The sequence below is a fragment of the Dromiciops gliroides genome, chromosome 1 (assembly GCF_019393635.1).
Source record: "Dromiciops gliroides isolate mDroGli1 chromosome 1, mDroGli1.pri, whole genome shotgun sequence".
Classification (NCBI taxonomy): Eukaryota; Metazoa; Chordata; class Mammalia; order Microbiotheria; family Microbiotheriidae; genus Dromiciops; species Dromiciops gliroides.
In genome coordinates this window covers 63,874,516-63,894,357 of record NC_057861.1, presented here as the reverse complement: position 1 = coordinate 63,894,357, position 19,842 = coordinate 63,874,516, and the positions used below count along the sequence as shown (strand labels likewise).

Below are 19,842 nucleotides of genomic sequence, written 5' to 3'. Positions count from 1 at the left end.
CTGTACTGGTCAAACCATATATCAAGTACTGTGTTAGGTTCCTGAAAGACTGGAGAACATCAGGAAGAAGGTAACTAGAATGGTCAGTTTCCTCCTGATCACATTAGGATTACTTGAAGAGAATGGAGATATTAAGCCTGAAAGAGAGAAGATTAAGGGGGAAAAGGACAATTATCTTCATGTATCTGAACAGGTATTACATGGAAACAGAATGAAACCTCTTCTGCTTACTGCTGGAGGTATCCTTCTTTGCATTTATTTGGGTTTGGCTGTAGGGTCCATGAAGTCTTGTTCAGCTTTGCTGTGACACTGATGTTATAATAATGAGATTCTGGTCTTACTTGATTTTTCTAGTTAAGAAACTTTGGGTCTTATGTCCAATTTCAAGAAAGTTTAGCAGGCTGGGAGTTATAGGAGGGAGTGAAGTTCTCTTGATGACTCCATGCTTACAGCTGAGGCCACTGTGAGAATGGGGACCCTTTTTGGCCCAGACAATTAAGAAGGTCCAGAAAGCTCTGGGCATCAATACAAAGGGACTAATGGTTGGATAACATAGTGACAGGAAGACGGCAACAGGCAATGCCCAAGGAGAACTTAGGTCAAAATAATAGACAAAAAGAATAAAAATGGAGGTGAGTGAATAAAAGCTGACAAATGTGCTCATGAGTAAAAGGATGATCTGGGTGGCTCTGGTCTCAGGGTGCCTTCTGGATGAGAGGCTGGTGCTCCAAATATGTTGGACACGCTGGTGGTGATTGTGTAGGAAAAGTACCATGTAGCCACTGGCCAAGACCATGAGTCCAAAACAAAGAACATTTCTGAAAGTGGTTATTATCAAATAAAGACGGCTAATTTCATTTGAAGTACAATGCAAATTTTCAAATGCAGTTGTAATGTTGCGCCTGCTTCTTGGGCCTTTTACAATTATTAGTATAGGAATTTCCATCAGTAGATTGAGGATCCAGCAGAAGAAACAAAAGGGGGTGCTGTGTTGTGTGGCTCTGACTTTGAACTGTGCCCACTTGGAATTGCTGGGGCTGATGGTGATAGCCTGGAAGATACACAGGAGGCAAGTCAAGGAAATTGAAAGGCCCTCACTCAGTCTGCGAAGGTAAAATACAACTTTACATCCAACATCATTCAGGAAATTCTTCCACCCCAGACCCAGGAATAATTGTGGGATTCCCTTGCTAAGAAGCATAGTGATGTTCACCAGGCTCAGCTGGGTGAAAATAAGGGTTAAAGAACTTATCTTGTGGCCAGAAGGGACATACAACATATCAGAGAAAAAGAGGAGGACGTTTGCTATAGTCCCTATTGTGATTGCAGCAAGAAACCCAAGAGTGATGTCTTGTGGAAACATTCTGTGTGTCCTAAAGAGAAAATTTTAGGTAGAAAACAATCAGAGAGAACACCGGAAAACTGTGTGACTATTGCACCTTTAAAATTCCATTTCATAGGAGAGGTTCAAAGCACTACTTCTGTCTCATTCTTATACCTATGTTGATGGACATTACTATTTTAAGAAAGTTACACAGCCTTGTTCTTGCTCACATTCTTATTCATCAATTCCTCTAACTCAGGTCAATATGGAGAGTAGGAGGTAGAGTTGAGTTCAGTTATGGAGACAGGATTTCTTACAGGACTGGAATTTTTCCATTTGTAACTATTTAAGGTAGTAGTCTCTGTTTAAGGTAAAAATAGACATGTAGTTCCCATCATGCAATTCATCTTGAGAGTGTAGGCCTAAGTCAGTCCAATACATATGCCAATGATCTTTGCGTAGTCCTGTTGTATGAAGGGAATAAGAAGAAAAGGGAAAAGAGCTATGAGTCAGTCTCATAGTAAGGGCTATAAAGATGCTCATTTTACCACATGTTCTTTATTTGGGGATTATGAAATCCTAGTAATAAGAGATCTTTTTTGTCTTCTAATCCAGTGACATTAAATTGAATAGAAGTGGATCCCTCCAGATTGCATATTGATGTCAGATACCATAAATCAGCAATATCTATATTGTATTGTATTTTTATTCATTTTGTTAAACATTTCCCAATTGCAAAGCAATCCATTACAGGCCAGACTTGGAAGTTTTGCTGGTTGTATGGGGACTCTGGGGATCATTTTTTACATCTCAGTTCAATTATCCATTTCAAAACTACTCTTCAGCCCCTACTTGGTCCATTTCCAAAGACCATGATTGATGATTAGGGAAAAAGGAAAATACCCCATATGTTTTAAAATGTTTATAGCAGTTCTCTTATTGACAGTAAAAACTGGAAGTTCTAGGGATGCCCTTCATTTGGGGAATGGCTGAAAAATTTGTAGTATATGATTGTGATGGAATACTATTATGCTATGAGAAATGATGAGTTTGTTGATTTTAGAAAAGCATGGATAGACTTGCATGACATAATGAACAGCAAAGTAAGAAGAACCAAGAGAACATTATATATAGTAACAGCCATATTGTTTTAAGAATGACTTTGAGTGAATGTTATTTTTCCCATTGTAAGTACCCAAATTAACTACAAAGGATATATGAAGAAAGATGCTATCTGCATCCAGATAAAGAATTGAAAAATAGAAATATGTATAGAATAATTTTTACATATATCTCTATATGTATATATATACATATATATATAACACAATATACCTATACACATTCACATACAAATTAATGTGTGTCTATATCTCTATCTCTGATTCTATATCTATACCTATAGCAATAGATACAGATAGATCAGGAGGGAAGGAAGAAAAAAATTTACATCATCCTTTTGTAATATATTTGAATGGAATAGTAAGTTATGCATAGTACATTTCCAGTTTCATGTACAAGTCTTTTTTATTGTACTGTTATGAAAGTGCTTGTTTTATTCCATAAAAAAAAAGAAAACTGACTCACTTGTGTCTATCTTTTGTTTGTTTTTTGCGGGACAATGAGGGTTAGGTGGCTTGCCCAGGGCCACACAGGTAACATGAGTGTCTGAGTCCGGATTTGAACTCAAGTCCTTCTGAATCCAGGGCCAGTGCTTTATCCACTGTGCCACCCAGCTCCTCCTGTGTCTCTCTTAAAGCACTATTAGAACTTGGTGAAATTTTTCTCCTTACATTTCTCCTTGTTTTTGTATTTCTCCATGGACAACTGACACTGCTTTCTTTAGGTGTTTTAACTATTAAAAAAAAGTTTTGTTTACTTTTTGTTTGTGTTTTAATGATGAGTTTTGTGTATAGAGAAAGATAATTTTCATTTCAAGCTGACTGAATGTTTTGCTATAGAAGGTGGACAAAAAAGTGGAGATGTAGTAAGTAACTGGGATCTGCAGGGACTGTACATAGGGCAAAAATGATCCAGACTGACCAATGTTGAGAGGAAAATGTCCTTATCTGGAGTTTACTTAGACAATTCAGTTAATAATTTGTATTAAGAATATCTATTTTAAAAATTGCTTTAAGAAGCGGTAGAGAAAGTATTTTCATGTCATTATTATTAATTGGAGACCTTATCTTTGGAATGAGAAAAACATGCACATGTGTGTACACACACATGCCACCCACAAACTAGAAACATATTTCTGAGATGTGCTAGCTAGATCTCTATTGCCACAGAAGATGTTTGATAGAAATCAGTATAGTGATGAGGGAAGGTAGGGTAGTAATGGAAGAATAAAAGGACCCTGGCACAGTGGGAAGAGCACTGCTTTTGGATTTAGTAGCCATGGTTCTACTCTTCCATTCCTGTGTAACCTTGTTTCTTCATCTGTATAATGAGGGGGCTGTGTTGGGGGACCTCAGAGGGCCCTTGCAGATTCAGACTGATGATGCTGCCATGGGGTGCAGTTAAGTTTGGTTCTAATGTAAAGTCTATGAAATGCAGTAGAAAGAGATAAGCAGGCAGAGCCAAATGGCAAAATAGAGGTAGAAACCCAGGTAAGTCTCTCAGAATTGCCCTCCAAACACCTTTAAAATAACCCAAAGAATTATTTTACTACCTAAAAGCCATGATAAAAAAAGCATTGGCATTATATTTCAAGAAATTTTAAAGGAAAACTGTTCTGTTATCTTAGCACCAAAGTTATCAAGCTCTTTGGAACTCTTAAGGTCTACAGAAAAATGAATTGTTTTTAATTATCTTTATCATGTCAACTATTTCTGGGCCAAACCCCCCATTTTCCATGAAATTACATCAGTGTTATATTCACTACCTAGACCGTTCTTGTTTTATCACTATCCTGCTCAATATTCTGGGGTGACCACCTGATTTTAATGTCTTTCCTAAAATGAACTGGACCCCACATCTCCCACTATGGTTGGATCAGTGAGGAGGAAAGAGGAACTACTCAGTCCTTTTCTTCCGTGCACATCTCCTTTCGTAACTTAGGTTCCATGTAGCACAATCATCCAACATGAGAGTTGGAAAGGACCTTGGAAGCCACCTGGTATATTCCTATGTGAAAGGAATATGCCTATATCTCAGACTGCAAGTTTATAAAGCAAGGGGCCTCTCTTTTTCTTTGTGTAGTCTAAGTACTTTGCCCGAAGAAGGCCCATAGCAAATGCTTGTACAATTCATTGACAGAAAGAATTCTGAAGTCTTCTTGAAGTCCACAATATCCTTTGTAATCAATTTCATAGCCCTTGTATAATTTAAACACCCTCACCTCTAGCCTAGAGCACTGCAGCCTTATCCTCAGTGGACAATACAATTCTACTCTCTCCAACTTGTTCTCAAATGTTCTCAGAATAATCTTAAATAAGGGCCTGATCACATAATCTTTCTGACAAATAACTTTCATCGGCTCCCTGTTGCCTTTGGATAAAGTGCATACTTTTCATCTTGGCATTGAACGCCTATAACCATCTGCCTCCATCCTGCCTTCCCAGGCTTCTTACTGTTTTTCACAGATTCTATATTCTAACCAGACTGGTTGCTTTGCTCTTCCATGACCTTAGCATCCTATCTGCTACCTCTGAGCTTTAGCACAGGATGTCACCTTGTTCTGGGATGAATCCTACCCTTGCCTCTCTGTTTTGCCTTGAGCCCTCATCTACTGATTCCTCTGGAGCTACTTAAGCCCAGCACCCACCGGACAGGGTTGTTGTGCTTGTTCCCTTTTCCCTTTCTCCTTACCTGTTCCCTACACCAGCTCCAATCCATGCTACCTGCCTCATTCTCTTTTCTTCTTCTGGCTTCTGATTTCTCTGACCTAGGGCTTTGTTAGTGAACCCTAGAAGCTTGCAATCTATCTGTGTCTTGTATCTTTGGCTGTCTCCACCTTTCCACCATCTCCACTTCCTAACGTGACTCCCCCAGGCTACAGCTTTGCCAGCTCTTGTCTGATTTGTGCCATTCAACACACAACTTTACCACCCGCTATTAGACTGAAACTTAAGTAAGGATCTTTAAGAGTCTAACCACTTTAGTGTGGACTTTCATCAATCTCTTTCTACTAATATTCTGGACTCATTGCTCTTTGGTTAGCATATTCCTCTGACAAAACCTGTGCTTCTGAATGCCCAACTGCTGATGTACAAACCCAATTTCCTCCCACCACCACTATATTCTCTTTTTTGTCCTCCCTTCCCCCATCGATATGTCACTGCATATTTACCTGCTTCTACTGTGCTCTCTGGAACTCCTGTCCCACCATTAACAAACTTCCTTTCATCTTAAACTTTACTTCATCACTCATTCTGTCTTCTGCCTCTCCCTGAGACCTGTTTCCTGCTGAAGATTTTGCATTCCTGGCTAGTTTTTCTAATACCCATTTCACTTTCATTTATAGCTTGCAACTCATTGCAGTCCAAATACATCTCACTGCCTGTTGCCACTTCCAGATTCTACCTCTCCCATTGTTGTTCTGCATCTTCTGCTCTGATGAGGTTAGTTTTATTCAAATGAATCTCCAAAAGCAGTTTCTGGTGACCATTATTGATTGAGCCCCAGAAGATTTGTCTTCCTTCCTCAATGACTTTCATAATTGGTTTACATTCTTTTGTTCCATCCCATGTTATGCCCTCATAAAAGGGACATGAACATACATATTGATGCTTCATCAAATATTTTAACTTTTTAATTATTCAGTCTCCTCAGTTCTCATATGCTCCTCCTTTCTATATTATGTATACACAAAGATGGTCACCGCTTTGTTTTTGTCATCATTTATGATAGGGTTTTCTCCTTCCACATTCATAAATTCCAAATTTCTTTTATTTGATCAAAATCTCTTTTAATTTCTGCTTTCTTTATCTTTACAACTTTTAGCCCCGTTCATTTTCCTCACTATGACCTACAACCTCTCCATCATTCCCTCTTTGCCAGGTTGCCATGCTAGGTTTTCTGCTCTATTCCCTTTAATTATCTCAACCCAATTGCAAACTCTTTTCTACACTTGAATCTCTTCCCCTTGTAAGCAATAATGGGATTTTTTTCAATGCCCAAAGTCCCCAACCAGAGGAGATTGATTTAGCTTGATTGGATTAAGTGAGACTGACTGAGTGATTGATGTTGCAATTGATGTTACAATCAAAACCGCACCTGCCAGGACTTCAAGTGGGTATTGTTTTCAGAAGCTGAGGACTTTGAATTCAATATGAGACCACCCTCAAGTCCAGTGAACCAATGGATTTGGGTGATGCTAACCAATCAGCTTGAAGCAGTGTGCAAGGACTGCCTCTTCCAGGGGAGGCAGGAAGCGCTGCTTCCTCTCTCAGTTTGGTGCTCAAACTTGTGGGTGGTGGGTGAAGTTGAGGATGCTAGGTTACATGGGTCTTTTCCTGGTTTTCTGATCCAGGTGTTCTCTTTTTTGACTAATGAATGCTTAATGCCAAACTTGGTGCTAAAGCTTCTAATTTATAAGTAAACCCTAGCTAGTTTTCCCTTCACTTGGGACAGAAATAGACTTCCACACATTGAGTTTTACTCCTCACACCCTCTTGTCCAATTACTGGTCAAACCTTGTTAAAATCCAGTCTTGGATTACTTCCTTATCTACCTCCTTTGCTCCTATTTATATGCTACAGAATGGAAGTGGAGGAAACTGTGAAATCATGCTGATTATGTCCATCCCCTATAAGTTTAGGTTGCATAATTTGAACTGGATTTTCCTTGCACCAATGTGATCCTTTTGTACCTCCCTAATCAATTTGCCATCCTGCTCATCTGAGCACCCATCTACCAACTTTCTGTCCCTCTTCAAACCTCCCATGATACCTTTTGTCTTTACCCACTCAGCTGAGAAGACTTTGTCTCATATTTCATTGGAAAAAAAATAAGGCATTCGCTGAGAATTCTCAGGTCTATGTATCACATCACACCACATTCAGTTTTGATGTGATTGTCCTCCAAAAAAGAAAGATTCCAGTTTAGTGAGACTTTAAGAGTGTGGGTGAGGCCAACATATGTGTAGGAGTTCTTAACACAGACAAATACTCATAGACAGCTATTGATTCTCACTTCTCTGTTCCCTTCCCCACACAAAGTCTCCTCTTCCCCAGACCACACATTTCTAATTGCTTTAACCCATGCCCTTACTACATAGTCATCATGTCATCCCGCTTTTTTCACAATTGTGTTCTTCTGCCTCTGAACTTGCCTTAGTTTTCAGTGTCCTTCCTACTAAGTGTCCTTGACCTGAAAATGTCTTCCCAATATCTCCCTGTCCTGGGCAGAGAACAGAGAACTACCACCCCCTTTATTCTATATTGTCTTCTTTGAATATTGCTGTTCTTCAGAGTCACTGCTCTCTTTCTTCAGCCATATGGTTGAAGGTCTCACATGATAAAAGATCTCATATGATGAATGGTTTGCTTTGACTCTTCCTCTCCTTTCTGGAAGAGACACTCCCTTCCCTTCCCCATCTTTGCAGCTGAGAAAAAGAAGAGTCACTTACCTGATTGGTCTCTGTTGCCTTGATAGATTAGGAAGGGCTGCAGGAGCCAGTGTATGTGTGTGGAGTTAAGGGAGGGAGGGTAATCTTATAGTTATGACTATGGGTTGGTTACCCTGAGCTCATCTCCCTCCTGAGCTGTGATTATATGATCAAGTTGAAGAGAAGTCATTGTCATTGATGTCTCTATGGAAGAAGAAACTTTTGTCCCAGGTGCAAATCTTTATTTATTATGCTGATTAATGACAATTCTTCCCCCTTAATCCCAAAAGCAGGTGAGAGCAGATGGAAGGAAAACTTGGGGGAGCCAGACAAGGTTATCCATAGAGGCTGAAACAGAGAAGTTTGAGGCGTGTATGTGGTTGGTGATTGCCTCTGATGCAGAATCACAGAATGTCATAGCTGGATGTAGTTTCAGAGGCCATCTGGACTGTTTTATTTTTTAATTTAATTTTTAATTTTTGGAACAAAAAAGCTTTTCTATAACATTGCAACAAAAAGATACATGATACTGCAAATCTACCATGCACAGCTTGCAATTCCTTTTAAATATATAAAAATATTTTCATGGAATTTTGTTTTCTTTCTCCTTACCCCTCCCAACCCTATGGATGTCTACCATTAAACACAAATAGGGGAGTTTGTGTCTCTGTGTGTACACACACACACACATACACATAAACCTATTTGTGTGTATATAGATATATACACACACCAAAACACAGATATATATATATATATATATATATATATATATATATATATATATATAAATTATTCTATATATCCTTTTTATCAATTCCTTCTCGGGCTATAGATAGTTTTTCTTCATATGTCCCTTATATTTAATTTGGGTGTTTATGAGACAAAATAGCTTATTCACTCAAAGTCATTCTTAAAACAATATTGCTTTTACTGTATTTAATGTTCTCTTGGTTCTGTTCATTTTGCTCTTCATTATTTTGTGCAATTCTTTCCATGTTCTTCTAAAATCATTGAGGTCATCACTTCTTTTTAAAAATTATTTCTTTTTGGGGGCAGCTAGGTGGCACAGTAGATAAAACACCGGCCCTGGATTCAGGAGTACCTGAGTTCAAATCCGGCCTCAGACACTTGACACTTACTAGCTGTGTGACCCTGGGCAAGTCACTTAACCCCCATTGCCCTTAAAACAAACAAACAGACAAAATTATTTCTTTTCTTTTTTATGGCAGTATTTTATTTTATTTTCCAATTACATGTAAAGATTGTTTTCAACATTCATTTTTGTAAGTTTTTGCATTTTGAATTTTTGCATTTTGCATTTTTGAATTTTTCTCCCTCCCTCACTTTTCTCCCTCCTCCCCAACATGGCAAGCAATCATACACACACACACACACACACACACACACACACACACACCCCTCAGATTAGTCAAGAGGTTATCATTTCTTATAGCACAGTAGTATTCCATCACAATAATATATACCACATCTTGTTTAGTTCTTTCCCCAATGCATGGGCATCCCTTCAATTTCCAGTTCTTTGCCACCAGAAGGAGAGTTGCTATAATTATTATAGAACCTGTATGTTCGTTTCCTTTTTCCCTAATCTTAGGAAATAGACCAAGTAGTGGTATTGCTGGATTAAAGGGTATAGGTAGTTTAATAACCCTTTGGGCATAATTCAAGATTGCTCTTCCAAATGTTTGCATCATTTTACAATTCCAGCAACAATGAATTAGCATCCCAATTTTTCTGTATCTTCTATAACATTTGTCACTTTTCACTTCTATCATTTTAGCCAAGCTGTTAGGTGTAAAACAATTTCTCAAGGTTGTTGTAATCTGCATTTCTCTAATTAATCATGATTTAGAGCATTTTTATATGACTATAAATGTTTTAGATTCTTTCATTAGAAAACTGCCTGTTCTTATCCTTTGTCTATTTATCAATTGGGGAATGGCTTGTATTCTTATAGATTTGATAAACTTATTTATATATTTTAGATATGAGACCTTCATCTGATAAACTGTCTCTATCCCCCACAATTTTATGCTTCCATTCTAATCTTACCTGTATTTGTTTTATTTGTAGAAAATCTCTTAAATTTAATGTTATTGAAATGATACATTTTACATCCAATGTTGCTCTCTATCTCAGTTCAATTATTTCTTATTCTTCTTTGTCTAGTCTTCAGTTGAGTTTGTTTGCTATTTAAATTAACCAGTACCAAGTCATTTTGAGGACTGCTGCTTTTTAAGTGAGTTTGAATTCTGGAAGTGCCATTCTTCTTAATTCCTACCTTTTTCATGATTTCACTTGATAGTCCAGATCTTTTGTTTCTTCAAATGAATTTTGTTATTATTCCATTCAGCTCTGATTTTTTTACTATTATATGGAAATATTATTGATAATTTTTGAATGGGGTTTGTGATATAACTTTTCTGGAATTAGCACTTTTCTCAGGTTTTTTTTTTCCATTCCCTAGGATTTCCCAAATTTAGACTTTTTAAGCACTAAAGATAATTATCTCAACTGACAAGATTACATCTTCCTATGAGGATGTATGGTTACTTCTGAGGAATTAGAACTGCTTACCTCATATAATTAGAGTTCCAACTCTAATCAGTGTGTTCTCCCAAGTCTGAGAAATTCAGAACTTTACCTGCAGGTGCTCTGCCCAAAGGAATATAAATTTTGACTGCTGAAACCTTGAAAGATATCTTGGAGTTTATGAGCTAGACTTCTTTTTTTTAAGGACCATGCCTTAAACCCTAATCACGCTGACTCTCCTTCACTGGCTAACAATAGGTTCTAGCCCAAGCCTCACTTAGACATTGTTTGGGCTCTGAAGGATCACAGTAAGCTTAAACAGCAATTGTTTCTATTCTGGACAGAAACCCTGAGGATCTTTCCCTCCCAGATTGATTTTTTTTGGACTGGGTAAAAGAGGTCATTCTTTGCCTCTGTGAGGGTCGAAATTGAATATACGGAGCGTTAATTGGGTGACTCGCCAAAATATTGGGGTCCTGGAAATAATGAGGGACCTTTAGGTTCAAAGTTCCCTCCCCTCTGAATTGCCCTTTTCAATATTTCTCCCAGGCCAATGAGAAAGGAGCCTTACAGTTTCTTCTCCACAAAAGGGTCAGATTTTATTGCTTGGGAATCAATTAAACAACAAAGGTGAAATTAATAAAAATCAAAGATAAGGAAGTAGGAAAAAGAAATACAGATAAATTCTCTTAACTCTAAACTAAGTCTATGCAATCTCCAGATCATTTCCAATTAAGCTAATTCAAAGGAATTTGTGTTCAGGCACCACATTTGGGATGTCTGCAGTTGCTTGCGCCACTGGAAAGGCAGAAGAGAGAGAGAGAGAGAGAGAGAGAGAGAGAGAGAGAGAGAGAGAGAGAGAGAGAGAGAGAGAGAGAGCGCTAGCTGAGTGAGCATTCAATCTTCCTCCCCCAAAAGGGGAGGTCCTTCAAAAACTACCCATGGAGAGTTCTCCTTCTGACCTCAGTAGCATATGTAACTTCAGGGTGGGCCAGGTGTGGCCCCTCCCAAATGAGTCAGCTAAAACTCCAATAATTTTTTCCCACAAATAATTTTTACCACACCTCATTTCTTACCTATTCTTAATTGATGAAGAAATGTTTTGCCTCAGTCAAACTGGGACCTGTAAAAGACCTTAGTTTAAAAAGACCAAGATCTCTCCCTGAACCCCTGGCCATTTCCAGTCATCTTGTTCTATATCTTGCCACTGTATCCAGATGATTCTGGAGGAGAGTGAGGCTGGTGACCTTGCAGAGCTCTCCTTTATTTAAATCCAATTCACTTACATATCATGACATTCCATTCCTGATGTCATGGGCCTCTTTGAGAACAAAGGAGAATAAAGTAATAGCAGCTGCCCCACTGAGGACTCTTGACCAGTTCTAGTTGAGAAACACAAGTTTTTCCTTTTTTTCTTCCTTCCCTCTTTCTTTTCATCCCTCCTCTTCCTCTGTCCACATAGGGAATCATAGCCTTTCCTGTGGTGTTTTGCCCAAAAGAATATAAATTTTGATCATGTAAAGATCAAAATGGCTCAGCTGCATAATGGAGTAACCAGAGAAGATAAATCACCCTTAGACTGTAGGTCAAAAAGCATAGAACCGTGGGGTGGGGTGGGGTGGGGGGGGTGGGGGTGTGTGTGTGGCTAGGTGGTGCAGTGGATAAGGCACCAGCCCTGGATTCAGGAGTACCTGAGTTCAAATCTGGCCTCAGACACTTGACACTTACTAGCTGTGTGACCCTGGGCAAGTCACTTAACCCCCATTGCCATGCCCCAAAAAACAAAAACAAAAAGCATAGAACCTAGGACCAGGTAGGCATTACAAGTTTATTATCATCTTTAATGGTCAAACCACATATGAAGTACTATGTTAGTTTCTTGAAAGACTGGAGAACATCAGAAAGAAGGCAACCAGAATAGTAAGTACATGTTTTGAATATATCATAATCACTTGAAGGAAATGGAGATATTAAGCCTGGAAGAAAGAAGATTAAATGGGAACATGATGGCTATCTTCAAATATTTGAAGGCATGCCATGTGGAGGAAAAATTAGTTCTATTCTTCTTATCCCCATAGGCATCCTTCTTTGCATATGGGTTTTGATATAAGATCTCTGAAGTTTTTTAAGCTGTGCTTGACTCTGATGCTATCATCAAGAGATTCTGGTCTTATTTGATCTTTCTGGATTAGGAGGCTCTTTGGGTCTTATTCATAATTTCAAGAACATTCAGAAGACAGGTAGTATTAGGAACTGGCATGTTCTGCTGATGACTCCAAGGATACAATTGAGGCAGTGTGAGAATGGGGACCTTTCTTGTCTCTGGGGATCAATAGAAAGGGGCTGATGGTTGGGTACTATAGTGACAGGGAGATGGCAGTAGTCAACATCCAAGGTGATTTTTGATTGAAATAATTGAGAAAAAGAGTAAAAATGGAGGTCAATCAATAAAAGCTGACAAATGTGCTCATCAGTAAAAAGATGGTTTGGGTGGCTCTGATCTCAGGGTGCCCTTTGGGTGAAAGTTTAGTGCTCTGAATTTTCTGCACATTCTGATAGTGTTTGTGTAGGAGAATACCATGTAGCCACTGACCAAGACCATGATCCCTAAAGAAAGCAGATTTCTGAAAGTGGTCATTATCAAATAAACACCTATTATATGTTCTGAAATACAAAACACATTATCAAATGCACTTGTAATGTTGCTGCTGCTTCTTGGGCCTCTTGCACTCACTGGTACAGGAATTTCTATCAGCAGAATGAGGATCCAGCAGAAGAGACAGAAAGGGGTGCTATGTTGTATGGTTCTAACTCTGAATTCTTCACACCTGGAATTACTGGGGTTGAGAGTTTTGGCCTGTAATTGAAAGACCCTCACTCACTTTCAAATACAACTTTACATCCAACATCATCCAGGAAATAGTTCCACCCCAAACCCTGCAATGTTTGTGGGATTTCCTTGCTAATAAGCATAGTGGAGTTCACCAGGCTCATCTGGGTGAAAATAAGAGTTAAAGAACTTAGTTTGTGGCCAGTAAGGACATTTAATGTATAAGAGGTAAAGAGGAAGAAGTTTACTATAGTCCCTATTGTGGTTGCAGCAAGGGACACAATCCCAAGATAGGTGTTTTGTAGAAGCATTTTATGTTTCTTAAAGATAAAACTTTAGGAAGAAAAAACCAGAGAGAATAGAGAAAAATGGTGTGGTTATCATAGTTTGGAATTCCAGTCCATAGGAGAGGTTCAAAACACTACATCTACCTCATTTCTGTACCTGTGTTGATGGACAGTACTATTTTAGGAAAGTTACACAGCCTTTTTCTTGCTCAAATGCTTATCCAAAAATTCCTCTAACTCAGGTCAATATTGGGAGCAGGAGGCAGAGCTAAGTTCCATTATAGAGACTGAGGATTTCTTATAGAATTGAATTTTCATACTTACAATTGCTCAACATAGTAGTTTCTGTTTAAGGAAACAACTAACATTGTGTAGTTCCCACCAGAGATTCTTCTTCATGGAGTTCTACAGAACTCATTAATGAAGGACCAAATCAGTCCAAAACATAGACCAAAGATCTTTGTGCAGTCAGTCCTGTCGTGTGACGTGGATAAGAAGAAAAGGAAAATGAGCTATGAGGCAATCTCCTAGTGATTGGGATAAAGATGATTACTTTACCATATGTTCTTTATCTTATAATTATGGAAAATTATTAAAGAAGGGACATTTATGGCCTCTAATCCGGTTATGTCAAACTCAAATAGAAATGGATCCCTGCAGGTTGCATATTGACTTAGAAAAACAAAAATTCAACACCGTCTATATATTATTTTTATTCATTTTGTTAAACATTCCCAATTATGTAGGAATGAGTTTCAGCCTGCAGTTTTGATGTTTGTATGGGGACTCAGGCGATCAACTTTTACATGTCAGTCCTTGTCTAATTGTTACCTTGACCATGAATTCTGTCTTTACCTATCCTGTTTATGTCCCCTTTCCCTTAGATGAGTGTTCTGGGCATAATGTGCACTAAACACCTTTTGATTGAATTGCTTAAAAGTTAAGATAGTCCTTGTGCAACCCCTCTTCCTCTGGACTACTCCCTCAATTTGAATTTCTACTCTTGGGTTCAGACATCCAGAGGGTGGTTAACAAGTTTTCATTCTGTGATTCTAAGGGTAATTGTAATTTTTTTTTAAGTGAGGCAGTTGGGGTTAAGTGACTTGCCCAGGGTCACACAGCTAGTTAAGTGTTAAGTGTCTGAGGCCGGATTTGAACTCAGGTACTCCTGACTCCAGGGCCGGTGCTCTATCCACTGCACCACCTAGCTGCCCCTGGTAATTGTAATTTTAATGGCTTTTTAGCACTGTTGATCATCATTCCCCAAAACTCTAATAGTTGTGAAGGATTTGGGATCGAAGAGAGAGATTCCCAGTGGGCAAAATAGATAATCTTGATTTCATAAAATTACAAAAGTTTTTGACCAAAAAGCTATTGCATTTAAATTAGAAAAAAAGCTGGAAATGAGGAAAAATCACTGATGAAAATTTCTCTGATAAATATCTACTTTAAAAAAATTAATGTATAAGGAGCTGACTCAAATTACAGCAAAAGATCCATTTTCCAATTGATAAATTGCCAAAGGATAGAAATAGGTACATTTTAGAGGAAGAATATAATAAATAGTGAAATGAAATTTTTTTCTAAATCATAATTAAAGAGACAAATTGAAACAACTTAGGCTACCACCACTTCAAACCTATAAGATTGACTAAGATGACCAAAAAGGAACATGACAAATAATGTAGAGGTGGTGGGTAAACAGGTACTAATGCATTTTTAGTTAAACTGTGAACTGGTCCACCCATTTTGGAAAGTAGTTTGGAACCATTGCTAAAAGGTAATCAACTGCACATAATCTTTGACCTAGTAAGATTGCTGCTAGGTCTATACCCCAAAGAGATCAACAAAAGATGTAAAGATACCATAACTCCAATTATATCAAATTTTTTTTTTGCAAAAATTGGAAATTGAATGGCTTTCTATCAACTGGATAATGGCTGAAAAAGTGATGATATATGAATGGGATAGCATACTATTGTGCTTTAAGAAATGAGGAAAGGGATATTTTCATGAAAGTCTGGGAAGACTTGTGTGAATGGACAGTGAAATGAGCAGATCATGGAGAATAATTTGCAATGTAACAGCAATATTGTGAAGATGATCAACTTGCTAACTTTGCAAGACAGTAAGTTTGATCAACACAATGACCAACCCCATCTCCAAAGGACTTATGATGATTCATGCTCTCTACCTTTAGCTAGAAAGTAAATGGACTTAGAGTTCCAATTAAAATCGAATTCTTCCCTTTCTCACTTCCATCCTTCCTTCCTTCCTCCCTTCCTCCCTCCCTCCCTCCCTTCCTTCCTTCCTTTCTTTCCTCTATACCTCCCTCCCTCCCTTCCTTAGACTCCAGGCTTTGACAAATGTTAAGAGGAAATTTTTCTTAACTGGATTTGAGTTCCCATGCTGTGATTATTTTCTCAAGGGGGCAGACTCGAATGATGATATGCTATGCATTATCATAAATTCCCTTCTTGTAATTCAAAAATTTCCTCACTATAACACAAAGAAAAGTAAGAATAAAAATAAAAATAGGAATAGAACATTCAGAATCATAAGGACCAAGCGTACACACAAGGTCAATCCTGGCCTGGGTGAATAGCCATGAAAGGAAACTTACAAGGCTAAGATTTAGTTTTTTGATTCATTGAAAATAGGAGGCTAAAATTAGAAAAAGGGTACTTAAGAAGTAAAGTATATAATTAGCGGTTAATTTAAAATTTATAGAGACAGCACATGTGAAATAGGGGAAAATCCTTAACCAAGTGGAAGATCAGAAGATTGTAGGATTCAGCATTCTCCTCGTGGTTGCCAATCTGTAAGGGCCTAAAATTCTAGCTGTGATGTCTAAAATCTAATGAGTGATCGCCCTAAATTAGAAAACGTATAGCACCAATCTTTGGGCATTAAGTATTTATTAAAGTATATTAGGGGTTAGTAAAGAGAAACACATGGATAAAGTATGAGATTTGCCTGCTCTCCCTATCCTGCCTGTCTCTGCCACCAAGCACCAATCTGGAAACAACAAGACTTTGCTCCTCCCAGAAGCCTCCCATGAAACAGGAAATAGGGCCGCCCACACACAGCTGCAAGCTAATTGGTTGGTAGCACTGATTGACAGAACCCATAGGTGGCAAACATCACTTAATGATGCTGTTCTGACCTTTGAAACCCCAGAAAAGGTCACTTCTGGACGCTAACTCACATGTGGATGCCAAGTCATATGTCTTCTCCACATGGTGGGACTTCCCTGCAATATCTTTCTCAACAGGTTGTTGGCACTCTAATTCTCACAACATCTTCCTCTGAGGGTGCACCTTGATCTTCTTTGTCACTAAAGAAATTTTCTATGGTCCTCACATTTCTCTGTCTGCTCATCTTGCCTTTCTTTTACTTGACTTTTAGCTCCTTAAAGTGGAGCACTGTTTCCAGGCTGCACTATTCCAAACTTCAGTAGGTCCCAGGTGGTATGATTTAAGGAGGAGCAGGTTCTTCACTCATTTGGACTGTTCCCTGGTCTGTAGATGACCCCAGACCAACTTGCTAATCAACCAGCTTTGTGTGTTTTGGTTGTCAGCTCAGACGAGCCTGTGCCCCTCCCCCACCTGGGCCACTGCTACTCAAGCCTACCTCCTAGTTCCCAGCAGAGGTGAAAAACCCAAGTTCTGCCTCAGCACCAGCATAGACCCTTGTAATCTCCCCCCTGCCAAGGGCTCAGCCCTCTCACCAGACTGTGAGCTTAGTTGCAGATGACACTGGTTCTGCAGCTGATTCAGAGGCTCTAGGGGATCTCTTTCTCTGGCAAGGCTTTCCTAGGACTGGATCTGTGTCAGGGTGACTGTGGGGTTGAGCTCCACTCCTGTCTTAGCACAGCATCTCCCACCTTCTGCCCTTCTAAGCTGTCCTTGGTTGGAAGATGACTTCAGCAAATTCTTCTATGGGTTTTGCTGCTTCAGGAATTGTCCTATGGCATTATTTGGATGTTTTGGGGAGTGATTGTGTCATGAGTTCGAGAGCTCAATGCCTTTTATCCACCATCTTGGCTCTGCCCCAGAAGTCCACAAATATACTTCTAATAATAAATGAGTAATCCATACATGTTTCCTGGTTACGGTTACATGATTCTTTCATGTCTACCTTTTCTGAAAGATTGTATCTCAACCTTTTGGAAATGACTTCTGTCCTTGAGGAGAATCTTTTCTTTTCACATTATTACACATTGTTTATTAAAGCCATCAAGTCTAGGTGGCTGAGAAAAGTAAATGGTTTCTTTAGTGCTCACAAACTGGGGATCTGATCAGATGCTTATTCAGATAGCACCTTGCATGTGCTGAATATTTATTGGTGACTTATGTGTGGGGAGTGTCCCCAGTATTACAAAATAAGAAGATAAGTATTAAGAATACAAGTGTATTTTTTTCACATGGGCTCAAAAATTAACATCGGAAGGAGAAGATGAAGTCCACATGGCTAGACAGCAGTTGATGCAAATAAAAACTGGAGTTTTTCATGGCTTAAAAGGTCAAAATGGGTCACTTGCCTGAGGTGGTAGCCAGCAAAGATAATTCACTCTTAGACTGCAGTATAAGAAGCATAGCACCAAGGAATAGCTAGGTATGATAAAAGGCTATTATCATCTGTATTGCTCAAACCACATATGGATTTCTGGGTTAAGTTCTTGAAAGACTGGAAAACATTAGAAAGAAGTCAACCACAATAGTAAGTGTCCTCCTGATCATATTAGGATCACTTTAATGGAATGGAGATATTAAGGCTGGGTAGAAGAAGATGAAATAGAAACATGACAGCCATGCTCAAATATTTGAAGGGAGTATTATGTGGAAGAAGGTGTAAACATCTTCTGTTTATTCCTTTGAAGCTTCCTTCTCTGCATATGAGTTGTGCTACTGGCTCTTAGGAGTTCTGCTGTGACTCTGATGTCATGGGTTTCTGCATTCATTTGATTTTTTCAGATTAGAAGCCTTTTTGTTTTTCCCATGTTCCAAGAACATTTAGGAAGCAGGTAAGGAATGGCAGGAGGGAGAAACATTTTACCTATGATTCCATGGTCACAATTGAGGACAACGTGACAATAAGGATGTTACTTGGACCAGAAATTACAAGTACAGCTGGGGAGTCTGGGGATCAACAGAAAGGGACTGATGGTTGGGTAACATAGTGACAGGAAGATAGATGTAGACAACATCCAGGGAGACTTTTGGTTAAAGTAACTGAGAAAAAGAGTTAAAATCAAGTCGAGTATGTAAAAGCTGACAAATGTGCTCATGAGTAAAAGGATGGTTTGGGTGGCTCTGGTCTCAGGGTGCCTTCTGGGTGAGAGATTGGAGCTCAGAATTTTCTGGACATGCTTGTGGTGTTTGTGTAGGAGAAGCACCATGTAGCAACTTGCTGACAACATGAACCCCAAACAAAGCACATTTCTGAAAATGGTCATTATTAAATAAACAGCCATGATATGTTCTGCAGTACAAAACACAAAGTCAAATGTATCTGTAATGTTGTTGCTGCTTCCTGGGCCCCTTGTAGTTACTGGTATAGGAATTTCTATCAGCAGATTGAAGATCCAGCAGAAGAGATTAAAGGGGATGGTATGTTGTGTGGCTCTAACTTTGAATTCTGCCCACCTGGAATTACTTGGGCTAATGGTAATGGCCTGGAAGGTACACAGGAGGCAAGTCAAGGAAATTGAAAGGCCTTGACTCACTTTGCGAAAGTAAAATACAACTTTGCATCCAACATTATCCAAGAAAAAGTTCCACCCCAAACCCTGCAATGTTTGTGGAACTCCCTTGCTAATAAGCATAGTGGAGTTCACCATGCTCAGCTGGATGAAAATAAAAGTTAAAAAACTTATCTTGTTCCTAGAAAGGATATTTAACAGATAAAAGGTAAAGAGAAAGAAGTTTGCTATAGTTCCTACTGTGGTCACAGAAAGAAACATAATCCCAAGGAAGATGATGTTTGGAAGCATCCCATTCCTCTTAAAAAGAAAATTTTAGGTAGAAAAGAAAAACCAGAGAGAACATAGGAAAACTTTTTGACTATAATACTTTCCAGTTCACAGGAGAGGTTCAAAACACTATTCCTGCCTCATTCCTATCCATATGTTGATGGGTATTCCTATTTTAGGAAAGTTACACAGGCTTTTTCTTGCTCAAATCCTAATTCATAAGTTCCTCTATCTCAGGCCAATGTGTGGAGCATGTGGTAGAGCTGAGTTTGCTTATGAAGACTGAGGATTTTTATAGATTTTGAATTTTTACATTTATTC

General features: G+C 38.7%; 2 protein-coding genes and 1 pseudogene across 2 annotated transcripts; all 3 read right to left on the bottom strand.

Moving 5' to 3' along the window:
* Positions 1-337: 337 nt before the first annotated feature.
* Positions 338-1,363, bottom strand: LOC122745380 (vomeronasal type-1 receptor 4-like). Its single transcript, XM_043990636.1, has one exon. It carries the CDS (start codon positions 1,361-1,363, stop codon positions 338-340), a length of 1,026 nt encoding a protein of 341 aa, XP_043846571.1.
* An 11,313-nt stretch (positions 1,364-12,676) lies between these two features.
* On the bottom strand, positions 12,677-13,571 carry LOC122745375 (annotated as a pseudogene).
* Positions 13,572-18,651: 5,080 nt separating this feature from the next.
* Positions 18,652-19,542, bottom strand: LOC122735444 (vomeronasal type-1 receptor 2-like). Its single transcript, XM_043976996.1, has one exon. The coding sequence runs from the start codon at positions 19,540-19,542 to the stop codon at positions 18,652-18,654; it is 891 nt and encodes a 296-aa protein (XP_043832931.1).
* Between the last annotated feature and the right edge of the window lie 300 nt (positions 19,543-19,842).